The 16,836-nt window shown below is 38.5% G+C and overlaps 1 protein-coding gene across 10 annotated transcripts in view; it reads right to left on the reverse strand.

Moving 5' to 3' along the window:
* Window positions 1-524: 524 nt before the first annotated feature.
* PLXNB2 (plexin B2) overlaps window positions 525-16,836 on the reverse strand; it is a 249,411-nt gene continuing 233,099 nt past the window's right edge. For all 10 annotated transcript variants that reach the window (XM_064422211.1, XM_064422201.1, XM_064422210.1 and 7 more), the window contains 7 exons: window positions 11,103-11,257; window positions 9,362-9,522; window positions 8,636-8,783; window positions 8,074-8,138; window positions 7,299-7,374; window positions 5,214-5,288; window positions 525-2,411 (listed from right to left, as the gene is read on the reverse strand). In XM_064422211.1, coding sequence (XP_064278281.1) covers window positions 2,307-2,411; window positions 5,214-5,288; window positions 7,299-7,374; window positions 8,074-8,138; window positions 8,636-8,783; window positions 9,362-9,522; window positions 11,103-11,257 — 785 coding nt within the window. In that variant the 3' untranslated portion in view covers window positions 525-2,306. The remainder of the gene's footprint in view (window positions 2,412-5,213; window positions 5,289-7,298; window positions 7,375-8,073; window positions 8,139-8,635; window positions 8,784-9,361; window positions 9,523-11,102; window positions 11,258-16,836) is intronic.

Below are 16,836 nucleotides of genomic sequence, written 5' to 3' on the forward strand. Positions count from 1 at the left end.
ATGTGAGAAAAGGGCACCAAGAATGACTAATGGATCCAAGATGAACTGGCACATGCCAGCAGACACACATGGCAGCTGCCTCACAGGTAGGATCCAGCTAGAGCACTGCTGCATGCTACAGCTGCAGCCTGCAATTGCTCTGTGTCAAGTCACTGCTGATGGGGGACTTATAATGTTCCCTCTGAAAGCCCTACTTCCTCAAGCAGGGCTTTCTGTTCTCTCTGGAGAGATGCTGCTGAGACTGTATTTTAATTGGCTTTCAGGTCCCAAGATACATCAGGCAAGAATACCTCACTCTGGTATGTTGCACTACATCCTTGCTTCTCCAAAGTACTGTCATTTTTCAGAGCAAATGCCAATAAAAAGGGCATGATGTCAGGCATTCCATCTGCAGGATGTGCAGCACTCCTCCTTTCCCAACCACAGACTGATGGACGCTGCTGCTCCATCACTCCCGGAGGGAGCATTACAAATCCTTTCAACACCCATCCCCCCCGTTTCAGTAAAGATCCACTGACACTTGGTGGAAAAAACAACATTGTATTTGATTTACAATTAACAGGATTTACAAATAATGAAAAGAAACAGATTAGCCATGAAATTAGGATGCCTTTGTTGATGAAAGAATAACTGGCAAAGCACCTTGCTGTAGAAGTCATATAGCTCAGTCCTAAACAGTATAAAATAAGTTACAGCCCAGGCAGGTTCAGGAATGATTATAGACAAATGCAAGAAGTCGAGTACAAAGCAAACAAAAAAACTGCTCACAGCCTACTGGGCAGAAAACCAGTTCTGGTGAGGCTTTTGCTTTTCAGAAACTGAAGGAAAGGCCCACTGACAAATACTAGGAAATTTTCAAAACGGGAGGAAAAAAAAAATCAACAGACAGTAAAAGTCAGTGTGTGACAACCTACCAGGCAGGGAGAGCGGGCGGCAGACACTGCATTAGCTTGCTGAGAGTCAGCAGAGTCCGGGTGCTTGGCAGGACAATGAACGAAGGAGTACAGATGGCAGCACTTCATTAAAATGCTACTTTACTGCCAAAAACTTGCAAGACAAAGAGAAGTAAAGTTCTCTGATGTGCAATACAGCAATTTAAGAAGACGTACCTAACTTTTTGATTTGTACGGCGCTTACCTATATTGTAAACACACACTTTCTGACAAGTTATTTCAATTTTCTTTGCTATGGATTATAGTGTGTATTCAATCAAATGCAGCATTCCAAGGCTCAAAACTGACTGAGTGGTTTTCAATAGATGAGTATATGATTTTTTCCAATATCATAGTAGTATTTTACATCACAGATACAATAAAAACAAGTGATGGTATTTCTAGGACAGTTCCAATATTCAAATAAAAAATCATCAGAACCATTCTAAAATAGGGTATTATACATAATCAAATCATGTTAAACAGCACACTCTCGGCAAGCAGCTAATTACAAGCATTCTGCTGGTCATGTTTTTCACACAAAAGTCATTCAATAGCACATAAATACTTATTTTTCTGATCTGTTTCTTTTTACAAAACCATTCATCAGATTCACAGAATTAGTACAAGTAAGGCACATTAGCATATATCATAAAACTCACAATAATAACAAAGAGTTTTAAAGTTTTAAGGACTGATTCCTTCTTTGCAGTGATTTCTGAACCAAACAAGACTTCATCAGTAGAACTCTTCTCCATTGACATTACTCTTATTTCTCTCACGGCCAACTGTGGTGGGTGCATCACCATTGAGATACATAATTAAATGTAGAACCATGTGTGGTAGCAAATCCCATTTTTAGATCTTGCAGAGAAATCGGACACTTTGTTCACTATGTTCATTATGAGCACAAACCAAGTTTTAGAGCTCTGTGGAAGTCAATTTCCAGTTATCAAAATAAAAAGGGATATTGCATGTGTCTCGGAGTATGTTATTGTTTTCCTAGTACAAATATTGCTTAAGGTAGAAAGGATGCTTTAGTATTGAATTTACTTGCATAATGAATTCTAAATGCTGATGTCTCAGATTCCACTAAATCAAATGAACGATAGGTTTTTCTTCTTCCACCCCCCACCCTGCCCCCAACCAAAGGACTCTCTTTCCCACAGAAGATTCATTTACACACAACACAGCTTTTAATTAGAAGCATAATTTACAGTAAAAATTCTTTACATTACACCTCTGCTATCAAAAAACCATGAAATCTTTCATTTAAAGTTGTAATTATACATTAAAAAATAGAACACTATTTCCTTAACAGGAAGAATGAATTTGAACATCTTCAGATCAGATTTCTTTATTGCGGCTTTTGAGTCAAAGGTCAGTCACTTTATTCTCTAGCGCAGCTGCTATTTGCTGTAAACGGAAGGCAAGCTGCATTTTTTGTGCAGCTGGATCCTCTTCAAGTGCATTTATAATCTGGAAGATATAAACACAGAAAGTTTAGAATAATTTAGCTTAAAATATATGACATAGTTCTGAGACCAAGTGTTTGATACTACTTTGGTTGTAAAGAGTCTTTTGCATTCACTCTGTACCAAAGTCCATCTATTAGGTCTCATGTTCTATTTTTTCACAAAGCCAGTAAAAATGATTGTCTCTGTTACTTTATCTAAGTTGCTGTAATGTTTCCCATTATGTTGGGATACAAGCAAATTAATAGGTTGTACTTTATCTTGTAAAATATTACATTCCAAGATGGAGCAGGCAGGGGAAGAATTTCCTCAGAGCTATTTAAGAATAAGAAACAGTGCTTCTACATACAGTGCACCGTACACAGCTTAAGGGTCATTTACCATCAGTAATTATATCCCATCCCCATGAGCTGTAGTTATGAGAAGCTCCTGGGTGGTCCATGCACTGGCATGTGGTAGGACAATGCAAGGTCTCCTGTGTCTGTAGGAAATATGAGGAATAAAGCCAGCAGCTCCCTTTTGGCTCTCACCAAGAAGTGCCAAGACTCTGGCCCAGCACAACATAGTTCAGGAAAGCAAATAGCTCCTCAGAGGAGCCTCTAGCATCCCACAGCCTCTGCTGCACAGAATATATTTAAGAGGATATGACTCTTAAGACACAAGGGATTTGAAAACAAGAGCCAGTAAAGGTCAGCTGTTATGAGAAGGCTTTTCTTCAAATAGAGTTTTTAGGGCTTCCCAAATCAAATTCAAAAGGTTTTGAAAGGTTTTCATTTCCACCATCCTTTAGGAAAACTTTCCCACCAGCTATTAGATTTCTCCATTAGAAAAATGTGTTATGTGACAAAACCATTCCTTTGCTAGAACTGGCTTTATTAATATAAGTCTGACAGTGTAATCAAGCAGAAACCTTTAGCACTGTTTAAATAGTATATAAACTTGCAAGTACAGAAATGGAAAAATGGAGTTTGCCTGTCACTACCTGTGGTTCTTATTACTTCTTGAACACAACTGACAATGGAGATGAATGCAGTCAGAATCAATCTAGCCAATAATTTCACTTTGAAGGGCTGGTATAGTGTTTGCATTTCCAACACTGGAGCAAATTTGTTTAGAAATAATTATTTTAATGAATTTGTTTTTAAAGCGTGAAAATATTTTTACAAGAGTGACTTAATAAACACTTATTGCAGTATTTAAACTGGGCCTGATTTAATTTGATATTGTTTCCTTAATTTAAACAATTTTATCTAGCTGTAAGTCCTCAAATCTAGACTAAATAATTCATGATTATCTCTACTGGTGAATATATCCTTCATATAAATGTGGACAATTAGAATGTACCCACTTAGTCATTGTCAAGCCCTGCAGAGATGCAGAAGGTACAGCACATGCTGAGAACCACTGTGTCAGTAATAAAGACAAGGGCAGCTGCAAAATGTTCAAATTTATGCAAATTAAAACATTTTCATGGAAAATAAATAAGCTTGATTAATTTTACTCAATGGTTCTTGACAGATTATCTCCACAATTCTGAATTAGCAGCCTTTTCATCAGATGCACCTCATTGTTACACACTGATATACGTGGAAGGGAAGAGCTGCAGCTACGTACTGGGGTGTGCTGGCCTGTCACTGATGAAGTCCCACGGGCTGGTGGCTCTGCCTGAGCTGTGGGTGAATCAGGGATTTACAGTTCAGCTGTCATTCAGGGTCCCCGAGTGTTTTTGTAAGAGGTCAAACTACGGACATATTTGGGAGGGTGCTGAAAGCCAGCTTAGCACTGGTGGTGAGGGAATGCCATGGGGCTGGCCTACATTCCTCTGTCTGCTTCTCCCGCTGACCATCACTGCAGGACTTCTCAGGGTGATTTGATTTTCCCTGCTTGCATCTGTTTAAAAGCTGTGACAGGCTGGCTGCTCCTGTATAAAGCAGCTGCAGTGAAGGATGCAACTCACTGTCTTTAGTGCTAAATGTAAGTGAAAACATGAACTGTGCTGAGGTGCAAGACTAAGTGAATAGAGCTCACATGTACTGTGCTCCTTTTTGATTCAGCATCTGTTCTTGCTTTAATTCTGAGAGTTTTCTGGAGGCATTCATTTCCATGGAAACCTTTGAATAAAAGTTTCCTTCTCTCTTTTTGTCTTCAGATTAAGTTTGGAGAGCCATAGCCACAGCCCAGCTACTCTGGGATATTCTTTGTCCCCCTTTCCACAGGGTGTGAAAAACCAAAGAAACTTTTAAAACTGAAGCTGTGAGCCTGCTTTTGAATTCAACAGTTACTCTGCTTTGGTTTACCGTAGGCAGACACTTCACTTGGCATGGCAAAACAGGGATGGTACCATGCACAGAAGTTTAAAGAGCATTTTAACTAATAAAAAGGTCATGGCTCCAATTCCTACAAGCAAAACAAGTTTAATGGATTTTTCCTAATAAAAAAGCACACTGTCTTGAAACCTGATATAGCTCTGATGACTTTTTGCTCAGTGACATTGTTATATACTTATTAGGATGGTAGAAGTGAAGAGAAATGATTTTAAAATCTATTTATCTTTCAGATCTTGTTAAACTATCCATTAAACTACCCCTACCAAAACCAGATAGCCATAATGAAATTGTTCATTTATAAGGACATTATCTTGACCAGTGTAATTGCCAAGCAGGGTATATAACTGCAAGGTTTTTGTTCAGCATTGCTTTTACCTGATTATTCAGTGAAATCCAGAAGTCACTTCTTTAGACTAATGTTAGCTTTCATAACCTTTTACCATTGACATTAAAGCATGAAAACAAAAGCCATAACTTACCTCATCATAGTATTTGTTAGTGTACTGGTAGAGTTGGTGTAGAGCCACAAGCGTGTTTAAGGAATCAGTATGTGCCTGTTAACACAAGCAGGCAGCAAACATGTCAAAATAGGATCACACACAGCTGAAACTTATGCACATGCACAACTGTTGGGTACAACTGACAAGATTTCCAAATGCAAGCTCTGTGTTTAACTTTTGTTAAATGACACATGAGGCAGAGAAAATGAGTGAGAAAACTTTTGTTTGGTGATTTTTAGATCAAGACTTTCCCTCTGGTATTTTTCCAGCCTGCCCACAACTCTCAATATTGGAGCGGGAAGATATTTTGAATTCTGAACATCAAACCACAGGCTACAGCTCAAACATCTGTTAGCAGCATGGGTGTGAAAAGCTAAAGCATTTACTCAGTACAATCTACACATTGTTGAGATATTAAGCATTGGTTCTGACATGGTCATCATGGGTGTTTAAAATCCTCTCTCCAGCTCTTTTTACATCCTGGAAATTATTCATACTCCACTACAGCAAAGGTGTAACTCATCAATATCATGAGCACGTGTACATATGGAAAAAGCCACACGAAACATGAAGATAGAAAGGTGGGGAGGATGTGGGGTGTGTGATGGTGAGAAGAGAGAGAGAGAAAGGACTTCAAATTAAGCAGGAAATAACCCTTCCATTACCTTATCTTCTCCCTGCCCCCACACATATGACTTATTTAGTGAATGTGCTCTACCTGTCTGAACAGATGTTCTTCATTCAAATGTGTAGGATTCAAGTCTCTAGCTATGCCTTTAGTCTTTTAAGTTAGTTAAGAAAATGAAGAATTGCAAAATATTGCTACTGGCATAAATGATTACCCCAGGGATAAAGCAGCAGAGAAACATCCATCTTCCCTTGCTCTATAAAAGTCACTTTTAGAGCTGGTCAAAATTTGCAGTGTTCAATCACTCCTTCCATATTAATTTTGATCATAATTTATAATGAAAATAGAAAGGATGAACATATCCTGCTGATGTTAAAACATTATATTGAATTTACTTTTAATCACCAAACATTCTCATTTTATATACATCTCAATTTATGTAATAAATAAAGTGAACTGTAAAATGAAATGTCACTGCAGATGAGTTTTGTAGTGAATGACTGAAAATAGAAATGCTGTCATGAGGATGTTGATCTGCAAAATGTTAGGTCCTAAGGGCATTGAAATAAACAAACCGCAAAAAATTCCCCAAACATCCTCCTTACGCTAGAACTCTTCAACTAAATTAAGCAAATGAGCAAACCAGCCGGTAAATACACTGCCTTCTTGCTCAGGCTAAACAACATCTTTAGGACTGGTGAGGGACTCTCCAAGTTAAATAGAATGTTTCAAAGGCAAGAGTCTGCCCGAGCTGAGCTGAGCTGAGCTGCAGAGCAGACAGCTCTTTCAAGACTGAAGCAGCTTTTGTAATGACTTTGTTCCATCCATCTCCAGCCAAAGTCCCAGACAGCAACCACCACATGCTGCTCTTCTCCACGTGAGGTAACCCTAATAACCTACAATGCCAAATCTGCCACTGAGCAAGCATGATGAACTTCTTACATGTACCATAAAGCAGAAGTATTGCTCCTGTATAGACAGTTCTAAAATATGCTATACTTAATGTTCATGCCTCTTCTCTAATTTTTGGAATCTAATTTTTGCTGTGGTAGCAATGTGAATTCAGTTACTACTCGTTATCAGTATGATCGATGCTAAAAGTCCTCCATACGCTATGGAGAGAAAGCACAGTTCAAGAGTGCTATAATTTTCCACAATGGCTGTGAAAAATCCAAACACTGTGCTCTATTCCCTGCATAACTCAGATAGATTAGCTACAATAAGAAGTTTTGATTCCATTCAACAATCAACATTTCAAAGGTTGAAATGTTGGCCTGACTACAATGAACAGGAGTATTTCAGAGATTTATGAAATCATCTGATATTTGCACATACAAAAAACCCCATTTGTTGGGAAAGAAAGAGAAGACAAAAAAACCCCCCCAGTATTACACTTGGCTCCAATTTCACTACAAGAAAATGGATTCTATCCTTACCCTAGAAATCTCTGCTAGATGGGTATTCATGTCTTGGTCACTCACTGGCACCATCTGACGAATACCTTTGTAGTAACTGTAAGAGATTAAAAAACATTTTCAGTTAGTAAAATAAACTGTGTCTTTCTGGCAATTCTGTCGTCATTTCAAACATGCTTCCTTACTAATACAGGAAGAAGACACAACATACCAATGATTCCTTCAGTAATCCTGCCTTCCAACATTAGTACTTTTGCAGTAGAGGTAAATCTTACCTGATTGTACAGGTATGTACCACAGGGAAAAAAATCTATAATTGCAGATAATGATTATTTTTAGGTCTTAAAACTGTCAAGAGTTGTTTTGGTTTTTTTTGTGTGTGGCAGATCTTCCGTGATATTAATAGGATTTCCAATTAGTAAATGAATAAAGTCTGAGACAGCATAGGAAAAAAATGTTTCTGAAAATGTTTTCAGGATTTGATCTCTACTGAGTTATGGAAGTGCAGCAATTGTTAGACAGATCATGTGGGTAGAAAACTGCAGAAAATTTTCTGCTGAATATTTTCTCCTGAATAAATCTATTCATCTGTCTGTACAGACAGGAATATGCACTGGGTCCAAAGAGAGCTCCATTTCAACTCTGCCAGTGCCACCACCAAGGGGATCTTTAAACGTTTGGGTGTAACATTTTTAATATTTGACAGCTGACTTTGACCACATCAGCATTCCCTTTCCCACTTACACAGGCTTAAAATCCTATCAACCGAATAACCATGAAAATAATTGATACTTACTCTTCCACCATTTTCTTATAGTTAGAGATTTCTTTCGCATAAAGTAATTTATTACTTGGAGAATCCTGGAAAAATTAGAATATGGAAAAATGTAGTTATTTATGAACATTTCAAGAAGCAAAAGAAAGTTAAGAATGTAAGAGCAAGCCTTTATATTTATATAGACTTGAGCTTTACATGTATTAACATTTGGATACTTATTAACATAGGTGGGATTACTTAATAAAAAGATGATGCTTACACATATTATTGCTGAGTTTTACATAAGTATCAATGCAAGGTGATAATAAATTATTGCTGGACCTGAAATAATCAGTTCTTGAACATGCTTTTTATAAAAGCAGTTGCTGTATCCTCCTCTTTCAATAGTATCAGTTGGCAGACTACACAGAAATACTGACAGTTCACCAACCTGTTAAGTAGTGAAATGTTAACTTCATTATAAAACTAAAAAGAAACGATCAAGGCTGTGTCTCCTCAGAGAATGGGTATTGTCTGCAAGGATGCCCTTTGTCTCAGTCAGGCATGAGCATAGTCAGAATGTAGAATGCAAATCACTTACTCTGCTTAATTTGTGCTCTGTTCTTGTGCAAGCATCCATGAAAGTCTGTGCAATGACTGACAAGGAAGCATCCACTACTTCATGAACGTGAACATCAAAGATGAAATGGGGATTTTTCAGTATGTTTACCCAGAATCTAAGAGGCAGGCTACAAAGCAAGGAAAAAGATAAATAATCCTTTTTACACAATAAATATTCTACAACGAGAAAATCATATGAAATCAAGTATGGGCTTTGCATTTTCATCTCCTCACAAGAGTGATGTTTAATTTTATATTTCAACATTGATACAAGCTTGTCTGGGTTCCATGCGAGAAAACCAACTCTTTACATCTCTCAGAAAAACTCATATGGTAAGGATCTTGAGTGCCCAAAAGAGCAAGGAAGGATGTATACATCTATCAAATACTATCAAATAGTATGTATTAGATTTGGTGATTTGACAGGTAAATCTAGATCCATTTGCCTCTTGCTTTCGTCTTCTCTGAGGAAAGACTAAAAGTAAAACATGGTAAACCTGCCAGTGACAATCCCATAGGTAAACTGGTTTCATTTTTTGCCTCTTCTAGGCTTACAGGGAATCTTTTTCATCACACAAACTTATTATCTCAATTAAAATTCTGAGGATTATAAATGAAAATTACTTTGATTTATGGTAAGAGTGTTAGTATATACCTGTGAATTATACTAATTTCTCTACAATACATGACTCTGTTCATACCATACCTGTTTGTTTTCCAGATGTGAATGGTATCTTCATCCTTGATGTCATGTTTTTCTGCTTGCTCATCAAGAAAGTCAAAGAAGTACTTCACAGCTGGTGGCACCACATGGTTTGAGTTGAGCACACTATGAAAGAAGTCGTCTACAAACTGCTGAAGTGTCCCCTAAGAGCAAATTTTAAAAAATCAGTTACATTGTGTTACAAGCTGAACTCAGCATCTTTTATTCCTATGGCCATAATCCATATGATGGCCTTTATCCTGAGTGCTAAGAGCGACAAAAAGCAAACAATTTCTTAGAGCAGTGACTTTGTAAACTGCCAACAGAATAAAGACCTGCTAAAGCACAATTTTATGTTCTAGACTCAAAGGTTGTGACTTCACTAGAGATCCTACAGTTTGCACAGAAAGGTTTGTCTTCTGCTTGACGGAAGAAGCAGAAATTGGTTGCTACATTTACCCTTCAGGATCATTGTGCACATGAAATAATTTTTAGACACTTTTTAATGGCTTTGCAGCTTCCCTCATGCAGTTTCTCTGACAGCAGAGCAGTGCAATTTTTACAGAGACTGAGAGGAAGAAGTACCAGTGAGCATTTGCCATTTTTATTTAAAGGCAAGCACATGGCACTTATCAGACATCCACTCTGACTCAGGATCCATGGAGCCCAAGGAGTGAAGTGTCCAGAAAGGTTGTGTTCTTGGATTCTGGCATCCCCCTGGGTCTCAGTAATGGCCCCTTGTTTTAGAGAGGACCCTGTTGAGGCCACACAGAGCTCACTCCCAGGCAACTGACTGACCCTACAGACACCTTTGAAGGGCTGCATCCTCCTTCCAACCATGACTCCAGCTGACAGCCTCCAAACAGGGAAGGGACCCAGATGGTAAGGAGCTCTAAGATATTCTGCTGTCAGCCAGAACACACAAGTCCCAGGGCTGAAGGGGTAGCTGTGAACTCAGCTGTAACACCTCACCAACATTTTATGAGTCAGTAAAGCTCCAGACTTGGTAATAACCTATAAAATGGCTATTGGGAATACAAAGCAGTGGCTTTATCATCAGAAGAAATGGATGCAAGCATGTTTTTGGCTCTTCATCCTGAGTCTATGTCATCTATCCGAAGACTTCCCTTCATATCCACTTCCACGCTTGGACAAGTGGCCTTAGCTGGAGCCAGACTGACTTCATTTTCACAAAAGGAGCCTGGCTTTGTGGTCATTAAACATTAATTCTTTCTCCATGGAGAAATGTTTAAAAAAATTATTTTGCTCATTGTCAATTCTTCATTATAGGCACTAAAAATACTCTAAAAGGACTATTATTATTTGGAAACATTTTTTTTTCTTTTTGGTTTTACTGGAACATTGATCACATACAAGAACAGGGAAATATAATGGGAAATAGAAGAGTTTATAAAGCATTCAGTACAAAAGAAAAACCCAACAAAGTATTATCTAAACAGGTGGCACAGAGCAGAATATCCATCTTTGTCTTGCCAGGAAAATCTTTATTTAACGATCACGTAATCATGGTTCTCAGCTTTGATCAGGAGTTGTACGTTATCTCTTTCCCAGTAATGCTCCTCAGGGCATATTAATCACTTGAAGCCTTGAACACCAGCTTGTATGTGCATGACACATATTACAAATTGCAGACGAACACATGACTAATATTTGCATCTATTTCCTCAGTTGTATCTCAAAATCTGTAGGAGTAAAGTGCAACTACAGCACATCTGAGCCCTACCTTCACAGAAAGAAGTCTGGTCAGGTAGATCTCTGTAATAGCTTTGGTCCTCTCTTTTTCTTTCACACTGCCCCGCTTTGATTTACCTTCATCCATTTCATCCACTGGCCGGACTAGATGCCAGACCTTATTTTCATCTTCCAGGAGTGCATGCCCTAGAAACAGTAATTGCAAAAATTATAAAAACCCAGCAATACAAAAGTTATCCTATACATATATACATGTTCCCTATCGTTAACATGCCTGTCCTCTTGCCAAGGGGATCTAGATTACTCTGTTCCTGTCCAACATACACAACTCAAGTACTAAATGTTCAGTTACACAGAGCTGAAAAAACTTGCTTTTGTCAAGACCAAAGGGGAAGGAAAGAATCACACAATAGGAAAATTTCTATTTGGTCACTGTCGTGGCTCAAGCCAGGACAGGGATAATTTTTGCAGTAGCCAGGAGGGGACATGGCTGGGACACGGAGGTTGCTCTAAATCACCTCATGTCATTGTCACAGGTGGAGAGAAGGGAGTTTCCTCTGGGGAGAAGGGGTTCCTTCCAGTGGATTAAGTGTGGAGGGAGCAGTAATGTCACTTTCAAGCTGGAGGGAGCAGTGGGAGTAGGATAACAGAGGGAGCAGTCAGGTCCTGTCTGTGGCTGGGGGCTTCCATGGTGAGCAATAATGTTTCTTTTCTTAAATCTGCCGTCATTAGTTTTCTTTTCTCAACTCCTTGCTGTTTCCAGTAAATTACCTCAACCCATGATTTTTACCTTTTGTGTCTCCCATTGTCCTCTCCATCCCACTGCAGGGGAGGGGGAGCTGGAGGGGAAGTGAGCAAGCAGTGCATGGCTTGGAGTGGTAGAAGAATAAATTGGATAATACCATTCCTAAATCACGACAGTCATGTAAGCACAGTATGTTTTGAGGTTCACACAATTAAGTTCTTTTCTTCTTTGTGAATTCTCAAAGACATGATCAAGTTATAGAATCCTAGCTAGGTCTGACCCCATAGCCACCACAGAAATAAAAATTGCAGCCTACTCCTGGTACAACCTTTTCTCTAGGTAACACCATTACAATTCACATCTTTACTCCAGTTCCTGAGGTCAAAGTATGGTACCTCAGTTCAAACCTTCCTTTTATCAGCATTTGATAAGCACCACTTGACTTTGTAGCTGAGTGGAGGAAAAATACATCCCTTCACTGAGATGACATGAACTCCAGAAGCCAGAGATAATGACTGAAGCAAATTCATATACATTATAATAAGTTTTTTAAAAAATTTGTTTGCCGGTATTCATAGTTTAAACCAGAGGGACTGACTCACATCAAGTCTGTTACAATCAAGCAGAAACAGGAGTAAGCACTTGGATGACAATGACAGCTTGTCTGGTTACAGTGCCTCGCTGTGCTCTCTAGGGCTTGGCCATGCACAGTGCAGGGCTTGGACCAACAATCACACAGTGCATAAATGAAGTTTTGCATTTCAGCAGCACACTACTGTTCAGACAAACTCCATGCCTAAGGAGCTTCTGTTACAGACAGTTCTAAAAGAGATGATATAATTGTTTTAACTTGTCATTAGTATTCCTTGAAAAGGGTTTCTGTGTCACTTTCAAATGTCCTGGTTTTGTTTGTTCTTCCTTTAATCCCTGAACTTTTGCATCTACTTGGCATAGTCCCTAAAATCAATGGTACTTTTCCAGTGGAAGTTACTGAATCAGTACATTTTAAATCATTGACATCTTAAAAATATGGAAGTTATTTTTCCCATAAAAATTGTGATTCAGCCCCATTGTACAAATAATTTTGCATTCTGCTAAGTTTTATGCCTTAATATATGCCTCTAACATAACTGAATCCCAGTTACAGCACAAAATATCAGTTTTAAATTGCATTAACTTTGACCGTAATGGTTAATTAACTAAGTTCCTCAACAGCTACATTGAATTTCCCAGTTTGCATGTACATTCGATATTTTACATCACAAGGGAAAATAACATTTAAGAGTAATCTGGCTAAGCCAACACTTTTGCTTGAATCTACTTTATATATTCTCATGAAAAGCATTAGTTATGTAGTCTTCTGGGACATTTACTTCTTTTTAACAAGGTAGGAAAGAAATATAAATCCCACATTAAATTACATTGTCCTTTGAGAGTCCTTAATTCAACTTGGAAGTTCATGTGAATGAAGCCAGAAAAAATAAAAGCTATCACTTTATTTTGAAGCAGTTGTGATTTCACAATAGATGCCATTCATAGCAATCATCTGCCAGTGCAGTAAGAACCACTGCTGGGCATGAAGTATGGAATTTCTTTTGCAATCCCTGTTATTCACTTTTGGAAATTAACAGATCAAATCATGCAGTTAGACCAGAAACTATATTCCAGCCTTATATCAGTTCTTTGGTACACTCCTGCTTTGAATCAAAGGAATTTATTCTCTCTTTGCCCTCCTGGTGGTATATGGTCTAGTTTAACTTTGGACAGAAGAGAAACAGCTAAAGCAGTTTCCACTGAGATCACTGGCTCTTACACGCAGCTGAGTTTGTTCTGTGTTTGTTTAGCAACAGCAGAATTGGCTACTAGTGGATAGTAGTTATTTCATAGGAAAGTAAGGATCAAGAGACTGCAGCTCAACCAGATGAACTTCTGCAACCCGAAGATCTCACTTCATTGCTATAAATAGCAGGAAGAAAGAGGAAGAGAAATTCAGGGACCAACAAAACATGTCAGCAACATGGTTGCTAAGAGAAAATAACAGTTTCATGAGATAATATTTTCCTCAATGGGAAAGTAGGAAATGAAGAAAATAAAAGATAGGGGAAAATGCCTCCTTTTTATCTCATTAGTTGCACTAAGCATCAAGCTGTAAGCAGGAAGAAGATTGTGTCCAGGGGGTCAAATGCTTCCCCCCTGAGCTCTTTATTCATTGGCCAATATAAAATAATTATTGGGGTGTTGGGGTGTTAATGGCAAAAATTGACTGTGCTGACTAATTACAGTGGTAGGAACCATGATGCAAACATCAGACAATGCAGCCCCTTTCCCCTTGTGTGACCTGCAGCAAATTATCTTCCTTCCAGTCTCCCCTACCTCATGAATACTGTTCCATGGAGATGGAGGAAGGGCTGCCCTAACTGATCTGCTAATTAGTATTTCTGATGTGCAACCCTGTGTCTATTTTTATTCATAATTAAAAAAGAAAAAAAACCCCAAAACTCCAACAAAACAAACAAAAAAACCACCTCAAAACATAATATCATGAAAAAAACAGCCAAAATAACAGAATGTGTTGTTTTGGTTTGCAGTTCAGTATAGAAATACTAGTATGAAATTGCTGGAACCATTCTCCTTCTTGATACAAATTAGTAACTGCATTTATTGTCTCCAGAAGCAAAAGATGCTGCATTTAATTTGTCACAATCTCCAGCTTCCAGTGTCTTCCTGTTAAAAGCTCGGAATAAAAGCAGCACAGAAGCAATGCCAGGATTTAGAGCAACATCTCTGAACATGGTTTTACATTTTCGGTTGGTGCAAAGCCTCCTACTTTGGCTGACAGTCAATGGCTTCAGCTGACACTTCTCAATGCTAAAGGTGCAAGTTAATGAGACTGAATAAAAGGAAATCCACTTCGTCACAAGCCTCATTCATAGTCAGGATAGGATTTCTGTTTATTCAAACCCTGTAAATCCCTGTGCCATATAAATGGGTATGTGTGGGAGGGGAAGCCTCTGATCCTCTCCTCTCCCTTTTATACACAGTGTCTCACAAATCATGGTCACAGCAGGCTCTTACTTTGTACCAGCTTTGTAACATTTTATAGCTTTCCAACAGAACAAGTTGGCACCAGATAGCTCTGAGGACCTTACAGTGCTAAAGAAAGCAGGGTAGCTTGGCATGAAACACTGTCATCCCAAATTTGTACACTACCATGGTGCAAGACAGGTGTAGAGAAGAAACATGGTGGAAGATGTTAGCACTTGATACTTTGGGATCTGAATTCTCTGCAGACTTTTCTCTAACATACAAGAGCCCGTGTGTGATTGCACTGGCCCCAGAAGTCTGCTTTTCCTTTACAATTTAGTATGCCACACAGACATCTAATGAATCCACCTTGGAGTAGAGATTATGCTTGTTCAAAGAGATTCATCATACTGAATCATATTGAATGATATAATTGCAGAGAAGAAGGAACGGAAAAAAACCTAACCCAAGAAAAAAAGAAAAACACTAGATCTTGTCCTCTACTGCCTGTCACAGGGGTAGAGAGGTGAAGAGGATGAAGAGTTGTAGTGCAGAACAGAAGGTTGATATTCTATACCAAGAAAGCAAAGCAAGTTAAGGGCACCACCAGGCTCCATTCACAGTCCACTCCACTTATTTAGAGGTGAGGTGACCATAGTCCCAGCCACCAGTGCAGCCAAACTGAACAGGGACTAGGAATCAGCACCTTGCCTGGCTGCACTCCACTGCCTTCTGCATTAAACTGGATGGCTTTTTGAGTTAACATGCTGGGTTGGCACCTGCTGTGACAGAACAGTCACTGCTTGGCCAGCTATGCCAGGCACATGGAGTAAAAGGGTGAGGATAGCAGCAGCAGTGTAGACATGACCATTAGAAGACTCTTCTTTCTAGTGCAAAAAAGTCACAAAAGAAAGAATGCAGGAGGACAGGGTAAAAAGTAAACAGTAAGTAATTCTGCCCATCTTAATTTCCTGTCCAACACTCAAAACAAATGAAAGTCTGAACCTTTCTGCTAAATAGCCATGTATGTGAGAGCTATGAGCTGAGACCCATCTTTTTGAAAAATGTACATTTCTGGCATATTATTTCCAACTTGTTTAACTGCCCAGCCCTCAAAACGTATTAAATCTAAGATCAGTAAATCTGTTTAAAGGAATGAAACTATTAGGTGAAGTAATGGCCTTTGCAATCAGTGCTAGAGAGAAAAGCATATCAAATGAGTTCATGGGAGGAAGAATGACCTCAACAGTTATTGTTCCATAAATCTAAATTCTACCTCATGTAAAATAACTGAATATAAGAATAAAAAAAACCACAGAGAAACTGAACATCTGAAGTCAGTAAAGGAAATACATGTGACAAAGAACATATATTCACAAGTAAATATTGCCATAAAAACCTGAGTGCATTCAAGGCTGTAATGGATATTGTGTCTCAAGATATTTTGAAATATAGAAAATTGGTCTAGATGGAATACTAACACAAAAAAGTAAAAGCTTTTAAGATGGGTTGCAAGCTAACAAGTTTCTTCTGTGTTGCGAAGTCCAGCATACTGTAGAAGACAGCAATACAAGAATTATGCATCAGATGCTTTAGTGATGTGAAAGAGAAGAAACATTACAAGGAAATTCCTGATGCTCACTTACAGAGGATTGAAAACCTCAAAAACAGCAATGAAATTGTGAAAAATGGTGCAATCTAATAAAGTGACAAAAGGCATGGAACAATCAAAGTCAACTAAAAAGCCCTGGGAAAAAACAAGTTAGCATAGCTGGTGAAACATCACTCAAAAGAAAGGGAGACACAAAATCTGAAGGTATAGAGATAAGTTTGCAAGGCAACACAGTTGTAAGAAATGCTACAAAAAATTACATCAGATTCATTATGTCACCTAGAGGGGAGCTAGTCTCCACTGTGGTTTATCTAGAGCACTGCATTTAATTTTCAGTCTAATAAGAAGTGAAAGAAATTTGAAGAGGAACTTGAGTAAAGGCTT

Source organism: Passer domesticus, chromosome 5 (assembly GCF_036417665.1).
Source record: "Passer domesticus isolate bPasDom1 chromosome 5, bPasDom1.hap1, whole genome shotgun sequence".
Taxonomy (NCBI): Eukaryota; Metazoa; Chordata; class Aves; order Passeriformes; family Passeridae; genus Passer; species Passer domesticus.